Genomic DNA, 18,041 nt, shown 5'->3' with positions numbered 1-18,041 from the left:
TGGGAAAGCGGGATGTTCAAATCCTCTTCCTGATTTTTTTGGGCTCGGTGTGTTTTTGTTCATCATGGAGGGGAGAGGCAGGTACGGCTGATATATGTTTTTAGCTTTTCTTAAAAATAAATTTTGAATGAGTTATTTAAAACACAACACGTATTAGCATTTTACTTAACGTTAGTACGATGATCATGCAGTGGATTAGCGAAGTGCTAATAGTAGCGGTTGTCTGAACTGCTGTTTTTGTTTTCTGATCAAGTTGTGTTTGATTAAGTGCTTTAAACCTCAAAATAACAGTTCAAGTATATTTTAAAAGTATAGTTACAACATGTAACATTTTATTAAATAACACACTGACTGAATGTATTGAACTTTTTCTTTTACCCATGCAGTGCCGTCAATACTCCTGCCACCAGCAGACCTGTAACTCGTAGAAGCAAAAGCTATGGCCGGAGCTGTGTGGAAGCACCCTCATATTTCTGGCAAACACCAGGACATTTAACAGTCTTGAAGATCCCAACCAGTAGAGAGGCTGCCAAATCACAAATCATCACTGTAAGAGACCATGAAAAGGACTCTAAATGCTGTTTCTGACATAGAGTAGCTATGAGTGACAAATATCTTTTTTTTTTCTTTCTATAGAATAAGGTTGACCCTGAGCATATTGCTCTTCTGGTGAAAAATGAGTGGAAGCTGTCCTACGTCACTCCTTTGTATCGCTTCAGACATACAGAGCTGAAATCATATTCCAAGCATCTCTCAGCCTTCATCATAGCAGAGAGACAGCAAGGAGTTGCAGTTGAAGTCGGGTTAGAGGCAGGATTCAAGGTCACGTTTACCTCAGTTCTTGGACTAGCTGAGACCAGTGAGGATGCTGAGACTGTTTTCATTCAGGTAAGTCTGAATTTTTTTTTCTTTTTTTAAGAAATTAATACTTAAAGGGTTAGTTCACCTAAAAATGAACATTCTGTCATTAATTACTCACCCTCATGTCGTTCCAAACCCGTAAGACATTCATTCATCTTCGGAACACAAATTAAGATATTTTTGATGAAACCTGAGAGATTTCTGTCCCTCTGTAGACAGCTATGCAGCTGACACTTTGACGCTTCAAAAAGTTCATAAAGAGATCGTAAAACTAATCCGCATGAATCGAGCGGTTTAGTCCAAATGAACAGGATGAACAGATTTAATTTAGGCTTTTATTCACATACAAACACTGAACAGTGAACATAAACAGAAGCTCAAACGTGATGTAACGCATGAGAATGAACCTCATTGGTTCTTGCACGTCAAGCAAACATGCTTGAGCTTCAGTTTACCACAACTGATGTGTGACTTGATGAATGTTTATGTTAATAGAAGCCTAAATTAAATCTGTTCATCATATAAAATGATCGAGTCTCTTCAGAACATTTGGACTAAACCGCTCAATTCATATTGATTAGTTTTACGATCTCTTTATGAACTTTTTGAAGCATCAACGTGTCAGTTGCATAGCTGTCTATAGAGGGACAGAAATCACTCAGATTTCATTAAAAAAGGTCTTAATTTGTGTTCCGAAGATGAACGAAAGTCTTATGGGTGTGGAACGACATGAGGGTGAGTAATTAATGGCAGAATTTTAATTTTTGGGTGAACTAACCCTTTAAATTGACTGTAAAGACATTTATACATAAGAGTTCCGTGTCAAATAAATGCCATTCTTCTGAACTTTCTATTTATCAAAGAATCCTAAAAAAAAAATAAAAATGCATTATGATTTCCACAAAAGATATTAAGCAGCAAACCATTTTCAACATTAATAATAATAGGAAAAAAAAAGTTTATTGAGCACCAAATCAGCATTAATTAATTTTTGGGTGAACTATCTCTTTAAACTGACAATACAGACATTTTTATCTGTTATAGAGTTACATTTCAAATAAATGCCATTCTTTTAATCAAAGAATCCTGAAAAAATGCATTGATTTCCACAAAAATAATTCCAACATTAATAATAAATATAATAATAAAATAAAAAATGTTTCTTAAAGGGTTAATTCACCCAAAATTGAAAATTATGTCATTAATGACTCACCCTCATGTCGTTCCAAACTCGTAAGACCTCCGTTCATCTTCGGAACACAGTTTAAGATATTTTAGATTTAGTCCGAGAGCTTTCTGTCCCTCCATTCAAAATGTATGTACGGTATACTGTCCATGTCCAGAAAGGTAATAAAAACATCATCAAAGTAGTCCATGTGACATCAGTGGATCAGTTAGAAGTTTTTAAGCATCGAAAATACATTTTGGTCCAAAAATAACAAAAACTACGACTTTATTTGGGTGAACTAAACCTTTAAGCACCAAATTGGCATATAATGGTTGCTGAAAATTCACCTTTATCATCACAGAAATAAATGACATTTTAGGAAATTATTTTAAAGTGTAATAATATTTCACATTACAGTTTACTGTATTTTTGATCAAATGAATGCATCCTAGATTAATATAAGAGACGTCTTTCAAAAACCAACCACAAACTCTTGAACATTGGTGTATAACTGTCCTGCATTCATGCTGTTGTTTTTCCTTCTTTTATTCCCTCAGATCCAATCCAAACCGGTGTTTGCCGCAGCAGCAGATGCACCGAAAGTTGTCTGGCGCGGTTGGCTCACATGCGTCAACGGTGATCTAGAGTACCTGAGAGCGCTGCCTCCTGATTTTGTCAGCTTGCCTTTGTTTTGCACGAGTGGACCAGAGTCTCTTACGACACTTGTTAAATCCTGGTTCGAGAGGGCTTTTGATTGCAACTTTGGTTCTTTGGCTTTGAACTCCACCACTCTCAATTGGCTGGCTGCTTTGTGGACTGGCTGCCATCCCACCTGCAATATCAGGTATCTGAAGCTAGCCTGGAGCCTTCCGTCACAACCACCTCTGGATGTCTCGTACACCGTGAACCCACAGGATGCGTGGGAGCTGTGGAACAGTATTCACCCAGTGGAGAGTACAGATGGCCGGATCGATATTAAAGAGGTCCAATCTTTCATGAACGGGCTGGAGACTCATTTTTTCAGACACTTTAAGATCTACCTGTCTGCTGGTATGCTCGTGAAAGTATCTACCGCTCTGGGATCAGCACAGCTTGATGGGAAAATCAAGGTAATTGCTATGGGTCTATTCGTTGCATATTTAGAATGTTGCATCTTTACGGTGTTATGATTTTTTTTATTTTTTTTTTTAAACTATTTCTCTCTTTTTCAGATCGGAAACAGTGACTACATCACCACCTTACTTACCATGCTGACAGAATGTGCCCTTCTGAAAATGCTAACTTAAAATCTGCTTTCTATTTTAGATTTGTAAATATATTTTTTTGTTGCTGTTTATTTTTTTTCTATGACATCTAAACTTTTAATTCTTTTAAGGCTTATTGTCTCATATTTATTTTTTGTGCTGTAAAATGTCTATGTCTGTTTTCCAGTTTTAAAATTGAGCTTGTTTTTATTCTGCTTTTTGATCCGTTTTCTTTTCTTATCAAGACAAATAACATCAGTCCATAAGGCTTATATTATTGTGATACTTAATAATCACAAATAAATTTGTTAACTATGTAAATTTATCACTACTATATGTATAGGTGCTTATAAATAGTTCACACAAATATGTTAATATCTGTAATTAGTATATTGTAAGATATGTTGATATTTTATACAAACATTTTGTACCCTTGAAAGTATGTATCACTTAGGGACAGCTGTCCTCTTTGCATAATGAATGGCGGCTGGCTTGATTTTGGATGTTTGTTTTGACAGTGTTCAGGGTCTCTGAAATTATCATATTAAGTTTTGCTTGCAGTGTTAATGTCAGCATCTAACAGTTGAAATGTATAATGTTTTATTAAGCATGTAGGTGGAACTTTTTTGTTGGAAGGATAGTTATTTTGGATTTTAAAAGATTTTTGGTGGACCTTTTTGTGTTGATATTACTTTGATTCATCTGCACTCAAGACACATCCTTCATTTAATCATTTAGATAAGTAAAGGACCTACAATGTGGATAAAATGTTTTTGAATTGAGCAACCTTTCGTCTCTCAATAAAGCACAAATCTAAGTTGATTTCTTTTATTTATATCCCCAATTCATATGAGGAGAAACAGCCATTTTTGGTTAAATCTGCAGTCCGTAACTTTTGTGTTCAAAATGTATATAATGAGTACATCATGAATTAATTTTCCAAACTGTGTTTTGTCTTATCCTGAATCACTACGGTACACCTAATAAGGGTTTATATTGGGACTATTTTAGACCGGGCGGTTCGTCAGTGCTGCGGAGTAGCATAGTACCCGCGTGACTCGTCATAGACATAAACAGAGAAACAGTTCCAGCTACAATGTTCTTCCACAAGACACATGCAATTCTGTTTATTAACCACTAGTGTCAAAAGTTGCTGCTTTAAAGGGATAGTTCACCCAAAAATAAATTCTATCATTTACTCACCCTCAAGTTGTCCCAAATCTGTATAAATTTCTTTGCTCTGTTGAACACAAAGGAAGATATTTACAAAGGAAGAAAGTTTGTAACCAGGCCACTTTGGGGCACCATCGACTTCCGTAGTAGTCAATGGTGCCCCAAAACTGTTCAGTTCAACACATTCTTAAAAATATTTTCCTTTGTGTTCAACAGAACAAAGAAAATTATACAGATTTGGAACAACTTGAGGGTGAGTAAATGATAGAATTTTCATTTTTGGGTGAACTATCCCTTTAGTTGAACATGTTTCTAGATTTGAGAGATCTGAACCAGTGGCTATCAACCTAAAAGTTGACTTAAGAAGTTTAATGCTAAAAACCACTATAAGTCATGTCATATTGGCTATTATTATATTAATATGTTTTAAAACATGACAAACATCATTACAGCAAAAGTACCAGAGAATATTATGTAGGGGGGAGGGGGGGTGTCTCCAAATATTATCTTTCCGAGTCAATAAGGTTGAGAACCACTGATTTAAACCTCATTTAAAGGTTGATCACTTATCAATACAATTTCAGAATTGACAAAGCATTTGGATTTTTTTTTTTTTTTCTGTTTTATTTCAACTTTCAAAGTTTTGAAATGTTTAGACAGTTGAACAGCTTTAAAATTAAATAAAGGTAAGATCATGGAAGATATACTTTATGTAACCGTTTTTCAACACCAAGATTAGAACACATTACTGTCCTGTGGGAAAATAAGTGTTCATTTAAAAAAAAAAAAATGGGCAGTTTCATCTCATATTCAGTAACAAGCTTAACATTACATTTCCAACCATACGTGCAGGCTGCTACCACTACAATCCTGTTCTGAAATTTCAGAAAAAAAACTTTACCTTAGTCCTCAAACTTGCATAAAACTATACATCCAACAATATTTTAAAGAAAAAAAAAAAACAATACAGACTTTAATAGAAAAAAATCTTAGTGGATTAAAGTGCATGGACTGACTCATTGATGCATTCGGTTGTATAAAAGTAAACAAATTGATAATACGTAAAACCTGTTTATGACTGCTTCAAAAATAACTTATTTTCTTCTGCAACAGCCTTCATTAGATTGCAAAAGTTTCACGGAGGAACTGCATTTTCAGTACACCAAAGATAGAAACTCAACTAATCTGCTTACATCTGGTAAGAATGCAGAGGAACAGATCATGCTCAGTGTACAACTCATAAAAAAAAAAAGGGAAAAAAACTAAAGTTAAAGAAATGGTAAAGAAATCACAGTGCATCCAATTCAGACCAGAACATCAATCAGGGAAACATGAACGTCATTCACACCAATCCCCAGTGATGTGTTTCAGGTTACTGTAATTCTTCAATGCAGTCAAACAGATAGTTCCTTCCAGAAAAACAAATGCTCTGGCCGATGCTTTTCCGGCTGCTGTTTCTCTCTTCAAATCGCTGCCTTTGGCTATGCTCAAGTATGAAAGAGAAACCAAATGTAAAAACAAAATGGAGTCATGCTCTATGGCCGTACAGATGAGTCTCCTTCGAGCAGCTTCCAGAGATAGTATACCTTTGCCATCTCAGTAACTGGAGACAATACTCAGTTTATAACCACTTGCATGATGCACAATGTCTCTATGAGGCACGAGCTATGGTGAGGCATCTGTGAGATGGATGCTGTAGGTGTTACCATATATGTGATTCACAGTGAGTCATTTTTATTACACCAACACCACCTCCCAACCTCCTGTAGTTCATTCCACCATAGAGCCTTGAGGGAGGGGGGGAAAAAAAACAATTAGTGACTGGCAAATGACATATAATGTGATTCAGGTTTAAACGTTTTGGGTTCTTTTTAATGTTTTTGAAAGAAGTCTCTTCTGCTCACCAAGGCTGCATACATTTCATCAAAAATACATTAAGAACAGAAGGCAGTGTGCATATTTACCTCCATGTGTTGGCATCGGGGTCATAGACTTCTATAGTTTTCAGGTACGTGGTACCGTCAAATCCTCCAACTGCCATCAACTGGCCATTTACTACTGCTAAACCAACCTAGAACAAGAGAGAGTGTGTTTGTTGGCCAATTCTTTTATAAGAGGCTGACACAAGATCTAAGAATCTCATACCCCGCTCCTTCTGGACGTCATGGCAACCACAGGGGACCACTGATTGGTTCTGGGATTGTATCGCTCAGCGCTGCTCAGTTCTGTGGTATCGTCTCTGCCGCCCACAGAGTAGATCATGTCTTGGTACACGGCACAGCCTAGGTGTTTCCGACGGGTTCCCATGGGTGCCACCGTATGCCAGCGGTTCTCTTGCGGGTTATACCTCTCCACTGTCAACAAAATAACTGTTAATAAACATCCTGCATTTCCTTTAAATACCTGAAATTCAGTAAACGGCACTACTGTTCAAATGATTGGGGTGATTAAGATTTTTTTAAAGGCACAATATGTCATTTTTCGCCACTAGAGGTCACCTATTCAAAAGTCGTAGCTTGATGACGCAGAGATTGAGAGTGGAATCATGGGACATATTAACATTACTGTAGTATGAAGCAGAGCAGGGCCAAGTGCTGTGCGAGTAGAAACGAGGCCGCTGGAGCGATTGCTAATGAGAGACGAGTGTGACATGTGCCTCGAGAGCAGCAGAACTTTTATTATGCCGCAGACGATCGCTTCTGCTTCTTCCGATCTAGTGTATGTGGGGTAACGCAGCGCTGTTTATTATATTAGATCCATTTGAGTGTGTTGAAAATGATGTTATAACGTTACTCTGTGCGATCGCTCGGCGGCTGCTGTGAGACACTTGTTTGAGACACACTGCAGTAAGATAGAAATGTTGGTTGGCTTGTGTTGATAAATGGCATGCAATTCATTTTAAAACATTGTATGATGGAAAAAATGCTGTATTACTGCTGCATCTGATTATGCTATGTTAGCTTTGTCTCCGAGGCATAGTAAAAGCTTGGTACTCTCAGAAAATTAAGAAAACAAGATTTAAACAATAAGACTAAACGTGTTGAGCTATATAACAATGATTATTCGTCTGTCTATGAATGTATCCAATTAGTTATTCCCTTGTCCAATAAAATTCCCTTGTCCATCTTTGGGGTTTCCATTGTTTCTACAAAATAAAACCGGACGTCAAGGGTAACGCAGGTATGATGTCACCGATAGGCGAAGCAATGACAAGGGACAGGCCACTAGTTAAAATTGCTTATTTTTCTGGATTTAAACAGTTTTTGAAACATCTGGGATAATGCAACTACACAAGTCAACAAAATATACAACACTGTTCTAGTGATTTTTGGATATTTTAATCCAAAAATCTTACATATTGTGCCTTTAATGTTTTTGAAAGGAAGAAAACACAAAAGAAGATCTTTTGAAGAATGTCGGTAACCAAACAGTTGATGGGCTCCATTAGGGTTGCAAAATTCCAGGAATTTTCAAAGCTGGAAACTTTCCATGGGAATTAACGGGAATATATGGGAATTAACGGGAATATATGGGAATTAACAGGAATAAACAGGGAATTTGCAAAATTACAGGTTAGCCTATGAAAGGGTACTTAAATGTAGTTGAAAAGAACATCTTGCAGCATAATTTTGGTTAAAACAACCATATTAAATGCAATTTTAGTTGAATTTTTACCCTGACATTCACACAGCACACTACTTACTGCAGGGCTATTGAGGAAACACCCCCTGCATGCACTGTGCATTCTCCCAGTCCATAACATGCACATTTGATCAAAAATACAGAAATAAAGCAGTAATATTGTGAAACATAACTACAATTTTTAAAATAATGGCTTTCTATTTTGATATACATGAAAATATAATTTATTTCTGTGATGCAAGGCTGAATTTTCAGCATCATTTCTCCAGTCTTCAGTGTCACATGATCCTTCAGAAATCATTCTAATATGCTAATTTGATACTCCGTTATCAATGTTGGAAACAGTTGTGCATAAAAATTTAAAGAACAGCATTTATTTAAAATCTTTATTTAAAATCTTTTGTAACAATATACACTACTGTTCAAAATTTGTAAGTAAGGGAATCCTGAAAATAGTATTAAAGGTTCCAAAAAATATTCAGCAGCACAACTGTTTCCAACAATGATAATAACTGAGTATTAAATCAGCATATTAGAATGATTTCTGAAGGATCATGTGACACTGAAATAAATAACACAACGATTGTTGCAATAAAAATAAATTTATTTTATTTGACATATTTACTAAATTAGAACTGAATGCGAAAAATAAATAACTTATTTAATGGTATGACCAAAGAAAATGTTTTATTTGCTTTTATATGATACTTTTTATGTAAATATTATACATTTATATAAATTTCCCAAAATTTCCAATTAATTCCCATAAATTCCGTAAATTCACATAAATTCCTGTTAAGTTTCCAAATTGGAATTTTCCAAAATTCCCCAGGTTAAGTTCCTGTGGAAAGTTTCCAGAAATTTACCGGCCCTTTGCAACCCTAGGCTCCATAGACTTCCATAGTATTTTTTTCCATACTATGGAAGTCAATGGGGTCCATCAACTGTTTGGCTACCCATATTCTTCAAAATATCTTCTTTTGTGTTCGGCAGAAAAAAGAAACACATAAAGGCTTGGAACAACTTGAGGTTGAGTAAATGATGACAGAATTTTCATTTTTGGGTAAACTATCCTTTAAATGTAATTAATCTGTCCATTATAAATGTTAATATTAATCTAGCAATATTGACAAAAAAAGAGAAAACTACTCACGTCTCAATTCGTTAATTTGATTTTATTAATAACGGTTTAATTATTTGAAAAATCTTGAAGCAATGTTTACTTCTTGTTAATTCTTGAAAACAATATATGCCTTTGTTTTAATTTAATAAATATTTATATTCATATTCTGTGGTAATGAGAAATTTCACAAAAAGTTGCAACTTTTATTCAATTTGATACTAGTACCATCTAGACAACTACTGATACTTTGAACAATTTACCTGAACTGATAAGTTCAAACTTAGTAATTGTCTTTTATTGGATAACATCTGATACTGCCAACATGAAACTGTCAAAATCTCCTCAGCTGCATTTATTCATAGAAGTACAGAAGACACATCAAGTATTAATTGCAAGCATAGCAGTATCTGATCACTTTGGTCTGACTGAGTTTTGCCTCTACATCTTCCTGTATTTACCTGTATTTAGTGGGGATGTGCCATCTGAGCCGCCTACTGCGTAAAGAAAACCTCCCAACACGGCTACAGCCACACCCAACCGCCTGGTACTCATTGAGGCAACACGAGTCCACTTATTCTCTTTCGGATCATACCTGAAAAGAAAAGAAAAAAAAAGGTACATATGTATATGTCATGCCAATGGAGATATTTCAATGATAATCATCTAATTATTTTACTACTAACCTTTCTACAATGTTGAGACAGGAAACGCCATCCTGACCTCCCACAGCATACAGGTACCCCCCTAATACAGCAACACCCACACTGGTCCTGCAGGTGCTAGTAGGGGCGACGTCACTGCTCCACTGGTTAGTCTTAGGGTCATACCTGACAGAGCCAGCAGAGGGCGTAAATGTACAGTTACGTTTTTTTTTATCCATAATAATTTAATTGAATAATTTATTCATTAGACTCTAGAAGTGTGATAAATATGGATGAATTTGTATTTTTCAAGCAGCACCTCTCCACACTGTTGAGATAAGACGAGCCGTCATGTCCGCCAACAGCATACAACAGATCATCCAGAACACTGACACCAACTCCACAGCGCCGTTTGCTCATGGATGCCACCATCCTCCACTCGTTAGTCTGGGGGTCGTAGCGCTCAACGCTTGAAATAGCGTCACCACTGCACCAACCTCCCACTGACAGACAGGACAACAGTCACACAAACAAAACTCACAAGAACGACTGCTGAAATCAGATGTGGAAGAGGAAAATCAGTGGAATAAGAACAAAGATCTGTTTGCTAAAACACTCACCAGCAAACAGTACTTCTCCACAACGAATAGGCTTTCTGGGCCGGGTTCTAGGTCCCTGCATTAGGGGGCGCTCTTGAGGTAGCAGGAGGTAGTTCTTGGCTTCATCGACCAAGTCCCTATAGGGACAAAAAAGTGTTGTTTAATCTGTGCTCTAACAATTTAGAACCTGGAATGGAAATTTTACATTTAAATTTTAATAGAGAATTTTTAATTCGACAGACACATTTTTTTTTTCTTAAAAGATTTACGTCAAGATGACCTATAAAATATGATCTTTGCAAAGGCCTGAAAAGGTTTAATATAATATTGATTGAATACAATATTCAGTTTGAATAGTATGTGATTAAAGTACAAATTCCTCAAAATATAGTATTGCTTGTTTGTTTGTTTGTTTATAATTGAGCACCATGCCAGCTATTATGGCTATATTCATAGCAAGAGACAAGTAAAAGGGGGTACTGATTTGGCGTAAAGGCTCCGGTATACTTCAAACGAAATCGAAGAACGAACTGATGTGATGTCATTTCGAACAAAATCAGGCCAAAACGAAGTTCGTTTTGTGTTCTTTTTGGAAGTTCGAAACGGCTTGCCAAAGCGAATTTTCGTTCCAGCTGCAAAACACCTTCGTACTACCATTGGTCAGTGACGATAACGTAATAGGAGGTGTGCGCTGAGGCTCCACCTTCATTCGCGTGGACCGCGTCTCTGACTCATTTGATCCGAGTCATTGAGGTAAGAGCTTTGTGGGTAAAAACATGAACACACTGGATAGCAGCTTTATAGTACAAAATGAAGTTGTGCTTGTAAAAAAATGAAGCACTAACACTGTTTTTCATGTTTGATACTGTAAAGCTGCTTGATTTTAAGCAATCTATTGAATAAAGTGCTATATGAAGACGTGACGTGACTGAAGTGCTACTTTGCAGAGCTCGTGCTAACATACCCATGCTGTTATGATCAGATGCTTTTCTTATGCTTTATATAATAAATGCTTGCTGTTTTCTCATTTTTGTTGTGTTTATTTTGTTACTGAGAAGAAAATGCACGGTACATATTTACATATTCATCTAAACGCCGTTCTTAGCAGTGTGGGTGGCGTCAGATGTTCGTTTACAGTATATCGCTGGTCACACATTTCGAACTTCGTTTTACCCCTAAACGAAGAACAAAAAAGAAGTTTGCTTGAAGTATACCGGAGCCTATAGTCGACTTGCACAGTATGCGTATGGTTGTCCGCCGGAAGCTAGTTATTTGAAGTTAAATATGGATGTGTTTCTTACAAAAACACATTGCTTCACTTCAAAAGGCCTTTAGGAGCCGTATGGATTAATTTTATTATGGATGGATGTTTTTTTTTTTTTTTGCTTTAAAACCATCACAGTTCATTCAAATATGCTTTTATTAAATATTGGACATTTATTGGCAAAAGTGAAATACAGTTAATACTACAATATTAAGTAATTTATAGCACTGTTGTTCACACATACCTACACTCCTCATCACTCTTGATCAGAGGATCTGAACCCACCGTCCCAACCAGAAACTTCGGGCTCAAGAGGGGAAGACGCACGTGTTGGAGAACCTGTTGCCATGACAAAACCAGATGACATGTCTCATGAATTATTCATCTCATTCATCTCTTTTATGCAAGTGTAAATAATTTTTTTTTTTTCCAAAATATATATTATATATTTTATATATTTTATATATATATAAAAACGCTGAACAGAGGAGATTCTCCTGGTAAAAAGAGCTCGTAATAAAACATGAAACAACATTGGCTTTTTGGAGATGGCAAGACTGAGGGATTCAAAAAGTTGCAAAAGCAACACAGATGATGTTTTTATTACTCAACAGGTGAGTAAGGTATTGTATTGAACAGATAAATATGGAGCTCTCTAACAGAATTCACTGTACAGAATTATCTATTATGAAGGGTCATTTACTTATGGTTGTTGTAGCGCTGTGCCGGAATTTATTCTCAACAAAGTACCGTGTCTATTAATACCATCTACACAGAAAGGAGTAGTGAGTAATGAGCTATAGCAACATCTTCAGCTAGTCAGTTTGAGATCTTTTCCATGTAAACTGGTTATATCTCTTCAGCCTAATAGTGATTTTTTTTTTGTTGTCATTATGAGAAAGAACCACTCATCCGCACAGTCATGCAGAGCCGAAGCACAACCAAAACAATGTTCTTCCAAAAAAATGCATGCAGTTTTGTTTTTTAACCAATAGAACGACAAAAGTTGATATACACTACATATACAAAACTACTTGAGTTTATTTTTCTTCCACATTATGAGCATCTACCAGAAGCAGTATGTCTACAGTGATTCATGTGCTTATATCTGACCTGTGGCAGCTGAGGCCTGCGCTCCTGAATGCTGTATTTAACCCAGGCCATTACAGCATTAAACACCTGCTCCTCACTCCGAACATTGAGCTCATCACTGGAGATGATGTCTATCAGCTGGTTGGCTGGCAGCAGCATGAACTCTTCACTTTCCATCACCTAAAAGGCAGAAATTATAATAATAAAAATAAATAAATAAAAAAATTAAAAATTAAAAACATGAATGGGCCATTTGACAGGTATCAATTTCTTTCAAAAACCAGATCACAATTATTTGTAAAAACACTTTCACACATAAATAGTTTATACATTCCCTAGGAATCTAACCTATGACTTTTGCAGTGCATATGACTCTTTTAAACTAAATAAAGAAACAAGGACGGTGTTCATTTGATACCAGCAATGGGGGTTCTTCCCATGAGTCAAAAATAACAGGGGTATACGGCCATCAGGGAAACCCTAAACTAGTTGATGGAAAGCTGAGTCCACGGCTAAAATTAGTAACAGGGAAGTCACACTAAAGTCTCATACAGGGTTCCCACACTTTCTGACCAGTGTAATATCTAACTGAAGAAATATTTTATTTAGCATCATTAGAAACTTTCATATTGACAATAGACATTTCAATGCCTTATCCAAGCCTTGAAATCAACTTTTTTTTAAATTGTCTGAAATGTACAGGTTTTCCAGGAATGTAACAATCCAGCTTATGATAATTACGACCAGAACTACTAATCGAATCTAGCTTTTTTTAAACAAAACCACACAAGATCAATGTACAATAATGGTTACACAACATTCATAAATCAATGTTAATGTTAAGGTTTAGGGTAACCCTAACCCTAAAACAAAGGTATAGCTTGACACCTTAAATTTGCGGAATCATGGGACGTTTTGTCTTCACATCTACAGCCGGTGGAAAAGAATTAGGACAGTACTCGGGCAGAAATCATAGTGCTGTGAGAGCAGAAAGAGGCCACTGAAGGGATTGCTAATGAGAGGCGAACGCGACAAACGGCTCGAGAGCAGCAAACTTTTATTTATGCCGCAGTCGACGCAGTCTGGCGCTTCCTATGCTGCAGTTGACACTTCTCCGGTCATTCATATGTGGGCTAAAGCAGCTCAGTTTTATCATATTAGATACATTTGAGTGTTGAAAGTTGTTATAATGCTACTCTGCGTTCGCTCAGCGGCTGCTATGAGACACTTGCTGTACACTGCAGTAAGCTAGATTTATGTATGGTAAAACATGGTACTCACTGTAAATCAAGACAATGAGATTTAAACAATAAGTCTTAATGTGTTGAGCTATATAACACGATTAGTTTTCTGTCAATGAATGTATCCAAACAGTTGCTCACCTGCCTAATAAAACATATTACACACATATTAAAGCGTCTTTAGTGTTTCCATGGTATAAATAAAGAAATTGAGCGTGCATGATGTCATTTATTGGTGACACACGAACAAGGTCCGCGTCCTGGTTACAATTGCTTATTTCTCTGGATTTAAACATTCTTGGAAACTTTGGGGATAATGTCAACAAAATATAACATTGTTCTAGTGGTTTTTGGATATTTTTATCCAAAAAATTTACATATTCTGCCTTTAATATGTTAAAATGTAATTTAAGTTCATTTTCTTTTCTTTTTTTCAAGATTCTTTGATAAAAAGAAAGTGCAAATGACCAGCATTTATTTGAAATATTTTTTTTTGTAATATTATAAATGTCTTTAAAGGTGCTAAAGAGGATGTTTTGTTTTATACATTTTTGCAATATTACTTGAAACTGTCTTTACTAACTGATAAAAGACTATTTATTAGGTGCACTGAAAGGAATAATATTAATATACATCATCTGTGCACGAGATAGGGCCTTAAAAACATCAGCCAATCGTTTACACGATGATCGCGATGGCCCTCCGGCTTGTCAATCACTGCCGTGACGTTCCTTGTAAGAGACGAGCGCGGCTGCGCACTCCAGTAACTTTCCAAACTCCACAGGCGCCGCATGCAATGTTTTTGTCAGGAGACAGGAGTGACAACTGCAGATTATGAGTTACCTGTGGTGAGTTCGACACAATGAATCCACTAACACGACACAGCGACACTCGTGTTCCAATACTCGTGCACAAGTTTTGGGAGGCGTTCCCTCGAAATGAGCTGTGAAGGAGGGGGGTTGTTCTTACGCATGCGCTCATTTCAAAAACTCACTAACAGTCTTTGGTTTCTCAGTCGACGAAAAGATCCTCTTTAGCACCTTTAACTGTCAATTTTTATCAGGTTAATGCATCCTTGCTGAATAAAAGTATACATTTCTTTTAAAAAATTTTATGATCAGTAATGTTTTATATTGTATAAATTAACATTAACGTATAATGAACAAAAAGAATTAGTAGTAAACAGTAGATTTATAAATTAACACATTTTGAAGCAAAAAAAAAAAAAAAAACAGCATCCATCCATAATAAAAGTAATAAATGCTTGATTAAATGATACAATTGTTGTTCAGATACTTAATGTATTAACTAAAATTAACTCATTGAACTTTACTGTAAAGTGTAACCTAGTACATTGTAATTTCATTTATGATTAATAGAAAGAGGACATTTAGACCTGTGCTGCACAACCAAAGACAGCAAAAACAAATGAGAAAAGAAAACAAAACAGTTTAAGTTCAAAGTCATGGTACAGTCAGTGTCAACACAATAGAGGGTGTGTGGAGGGCAGCCATTACCTCCTGAAAGTTATGCTGGGTGAACTTATCAGCAATACGCAGCAGCTCTCTGCAGGAGTGAGTGTCGGCGAAGGCCCTGATGCCCAGGCAGTTGGAGGGGTCCAGTTGACGCTTGAGGAATTCACAGCAGGCTTCCTGAATCTCTGCCAGCTGTAACAAGCAGGCAGCGGGCAGCAAAGTCTGCACATTTCCCTCCTCCACAGTCACCTGCAGGCCACCACACAACATACGTCAGCTTGTTTAAAGTTTAATATTAAACTTCAATACAAGCATTGGAGCTTTATATCAAAAATGACAGTAGTTGATAAATTAATCCAGCTCTAATATTGAACACACAGCAATAGAAATGCATACCTGCGAGGTATAGGCAAAGTCGATTAGCAGCTCCATGGCTCGTTCATCAATATCCCGGATGACGACTTCTGTCTGTCGGCTCTCGGCCAGTTCCCCGGTGAACATGGCTCTGAAATAGGGGCTGCAGGCAGACAGGATCACACGGTGTGCATAAATCTTCTTGGCTCCCACCACCAAAACCACGTCGCAAAGCTCTCGATGCTTGCGGAGCAGGTTGATGACCTCCAGGGTCTGCCGAGGGTGCTTGTCCGAGATGTAGGGCATCCTGGCAGGCTGAGGCACTCCCTCTGGGAGCTTGTTGGGGTCTCCCAGGGTGCAACGACTTGTGATATCCATTCCTGTGGTATCTGTGCGTGCACTGGTACCCCTGAGGAACAAACAAAAAAAATGTTTTAGTTTATGCTAGTTTGATTCTCATAGGCTGTGAGAAGTCAAGAAGTTAAACTGAAGTATCTGCTACAGGAAAACAAACTATTGTGATGAATATCCAAATGAAAAGGTTTCTCAAACAAAAAATGTAAGGCGGGACTTGATTTTGTCCATCGGGAATTGACTGGATTGTTGGATAGTTGTGGTTTGCAATTGCAGTGATCTCATGTGAGTGACAGTTTGTCCCACCCTCACGCCAGCAAACACATTATCAGAGAAGAAAGGTCATTGCAAGAGGGAGGGGAAGTTTTGATAAAAGATTAAGAGGGCACTTTAATTAAATATATATATGGTTGTGCATGGATTTAATATATACTGCAACATTCCATAAAAAATAAGTGTCAATTTTGATTTCATGGTGACTTTAAATACTTCCCTTATACAGATAAGTCATTAAAAGATTAAAAGTCATACTTAAAATACTTTTAAAGCATAACAACATGATTGCAAGTGCCTGTGCATGCATGAGCCATCTGAATGTTGAGCCAAAAATGTCGAGTTACCTTAAAAATTATTATCTAGAGATCAAGCAGTTTGAACTCTATGCAAACAAGTTTGAAAACAGCGTGGCTAGCAATTTTGACAGCAACACACGCCCACAGTAAACATCACAAATGAATTCGCTGAATGTTATGAACATTCTTTAACAATAAAATACATGTAGACGTATTATTTATTGACATTTAACTGTAGTGCTTTCAATCATAATATAACCTCTACTCATATGAGTTGCTCTGGAGAATAAAACGCTGAATTAAGACAATGCAGCAAAATAGAAATGTGACTTAAATTAGGCAAATATATACACTAACTCGATGTTATGGACGTTGGAATGACATTCTAAAAGTATGGAATATTGTTCTTGTGAATGTTGACCAATTTGACAGGGCCCAGAGTATTCCTAATGCAAACCTTGCGCACTAGCAGATGCAGTCTCCTTTAGTCAGAACTAAGACAATAACTGTAGAGCTAATACACATAACGTCAAAGTTTTGAGTACATCTGTGAGCGAGACTCAGTGTTTACACACTGGCTAAGTGAGTGTCAGTTAGCTCTAGCTTAGCTTTATCGAAGTGCTGGGTTTGTACTGTTTTAGCTGTTTTCAAAGGTGGCGATACTCATTGTATGAAAATAGACGTTATTCCCTCACCTTATTTGTCCATTAAATCGGTCCAGATTGAATTTTAAGTCGTCGAGATTTAGCCAGATAATATCAAGACAACCGCTCGGTTTACGGGACACCATCCACTTTTATTTTTTATTTTCCTGATGAGTTTCCTGACAGGGACCGGAAATAGGCTTTCTAAAATACAAGTCCTGTATCTGTTCGTGCACTACTACGACTACTGTACCAGAAGTGCCAGAAATTATTTTATAATCAAGAGACCATTTATATATTTATTTTACCATTATAAGGGCAGTTTTCACCTATATATAATATATTTACAAATACTTCATCTGGATAATTTACTTTAAATAAATCAGAAACTCCTGTTACCTAGCTATAATCAAAACAGCAAATGAAGAAATAGCTGTAAATAATGCTTATAATATATCATGCTAGATTTTGATGTAAACTGGGTTTGAGGTTTTGGGAATTGTTTGGGAATGTTCATCATGTCAATGTTTTTTGTTAACTAAAATTAAAACTATTAAACACTGTTTTTGTTAATTGAAATAAAGGTGAAATAAA

At 36.5% G+C, this 18,041-nt stretch overlaps 2 protein-coding genes across 2 annotated transcripts; one reads left to right on the top strand and one right to left on the bottom strand.

Moving 5' to 3' along the window:
- Nucleotides 1–23: 23 nt before the first annotated feature.
- Nucleotides 24–4,074, top strand: cenpl (centromere protein L). Its single transcript, XM_067363546.1, has 5 exons — nt 24–81; nt 387–549; nt 637–888; nt 2,587–3,138; nt 3,241–4,074. The coding sequence occupies exons 1-5, from the start codon at nt 65–67 to the stop codon at nt 3,313–3,315; spliced, it is 1,059 nt and encodes a 352-aa protein (XP_067219647.1). The 5' UTR covers nt 24–64; the 3' UTR covers nt 3,316–4,074.
- Nucleotides 4,075–5,068: 994 nt separating this feature from the next.
- Nucleotides 5,069–17,636, bottom strand: klhl20 (kelch-like family member 20). The gene is made up of 12 exons (XM_067362113.1): nt 17,499–17,636; nt 15,920–16,286; nt 15,566–15,772; nt 12,829–12,987; nt 11,960–12,054; nt 10,473–10,588; nt 10,172–10,355; nt 9,895–10,038; nt 9,670–9,803; nt 6,592–6,800; nt 6,411–6,517; nt 5,069–6,233 (listed from the first exon to the last, which is right to left on the bottom strand). Exons 1-12 carry the CDS (start codon nt 17,591–17,593, stop codon nt 6,149–6,151), a joined length of 1,902 nt encoding a protein of 633 aa, XP_067218214.1. The 5' UTR covers nt 17,594–17,636; the 3' UTR covers nt 5,069–6,148.
- Nucleotides 17,637–18,041: the final 405 nt, after the last annotated feature.

Source organism: Chanodichthys erythropterus, chromosome 16 (assembly GCF_024489055.1).
Source record: "Chanodichthys erythropterus isolate Z2021 chromosome 16, ASM2448905v1, whole genome shotgun sequence".
Classification (NCBI taxonomy): domain Eukaryota; kingdom Metazoa; phylum Chordata; class Actinopteri; order Cypriniformes; family Xenocyprididae; genus Chanodichthys; species Chanodichthys erythropterus.
This window is presented reverse-complemented; position numbering and strand designations above follow the sequence as displayed.

Coding starts and splice junctions, on each gene's coding strand:
- cenpl (XM_067363546.1), top strand. Junction 550..636: donor CCAAATCACAAATCATCACT/GTAAGAGACCAT, acceptor TTCTTTCTATAG/AATAAGGTTGACCCTGAGCA. Junction 3,139..3,240: donor AGCTTGATGGGAAAATCAAG/GTAATTGCTATG, acceptor TCTCTTTTTCAG/ATCGGAAACAGTGACTACAT.
- klhl20 (XM_067362113.1), bottom strand. CDS start 17,593: ATGGTGTCCCGTAAACCGAGCGGTTGTCTTGATATTATCTGGCTAAAT. Junction 12,055..12,828: donor GCAGGCCTCAGCTGCCACAG/GTCAGATATAAG, acceptor TCATGGCAACAG/GTTCTCCAACACGTGCGTCT. Junction 6,801..9,669: donor CACATCCCCACTAAATACAG/GTAAATACAGGA, acceptor TTTTGTTGACAG/TGGAGAGGTATAACCCGCAA.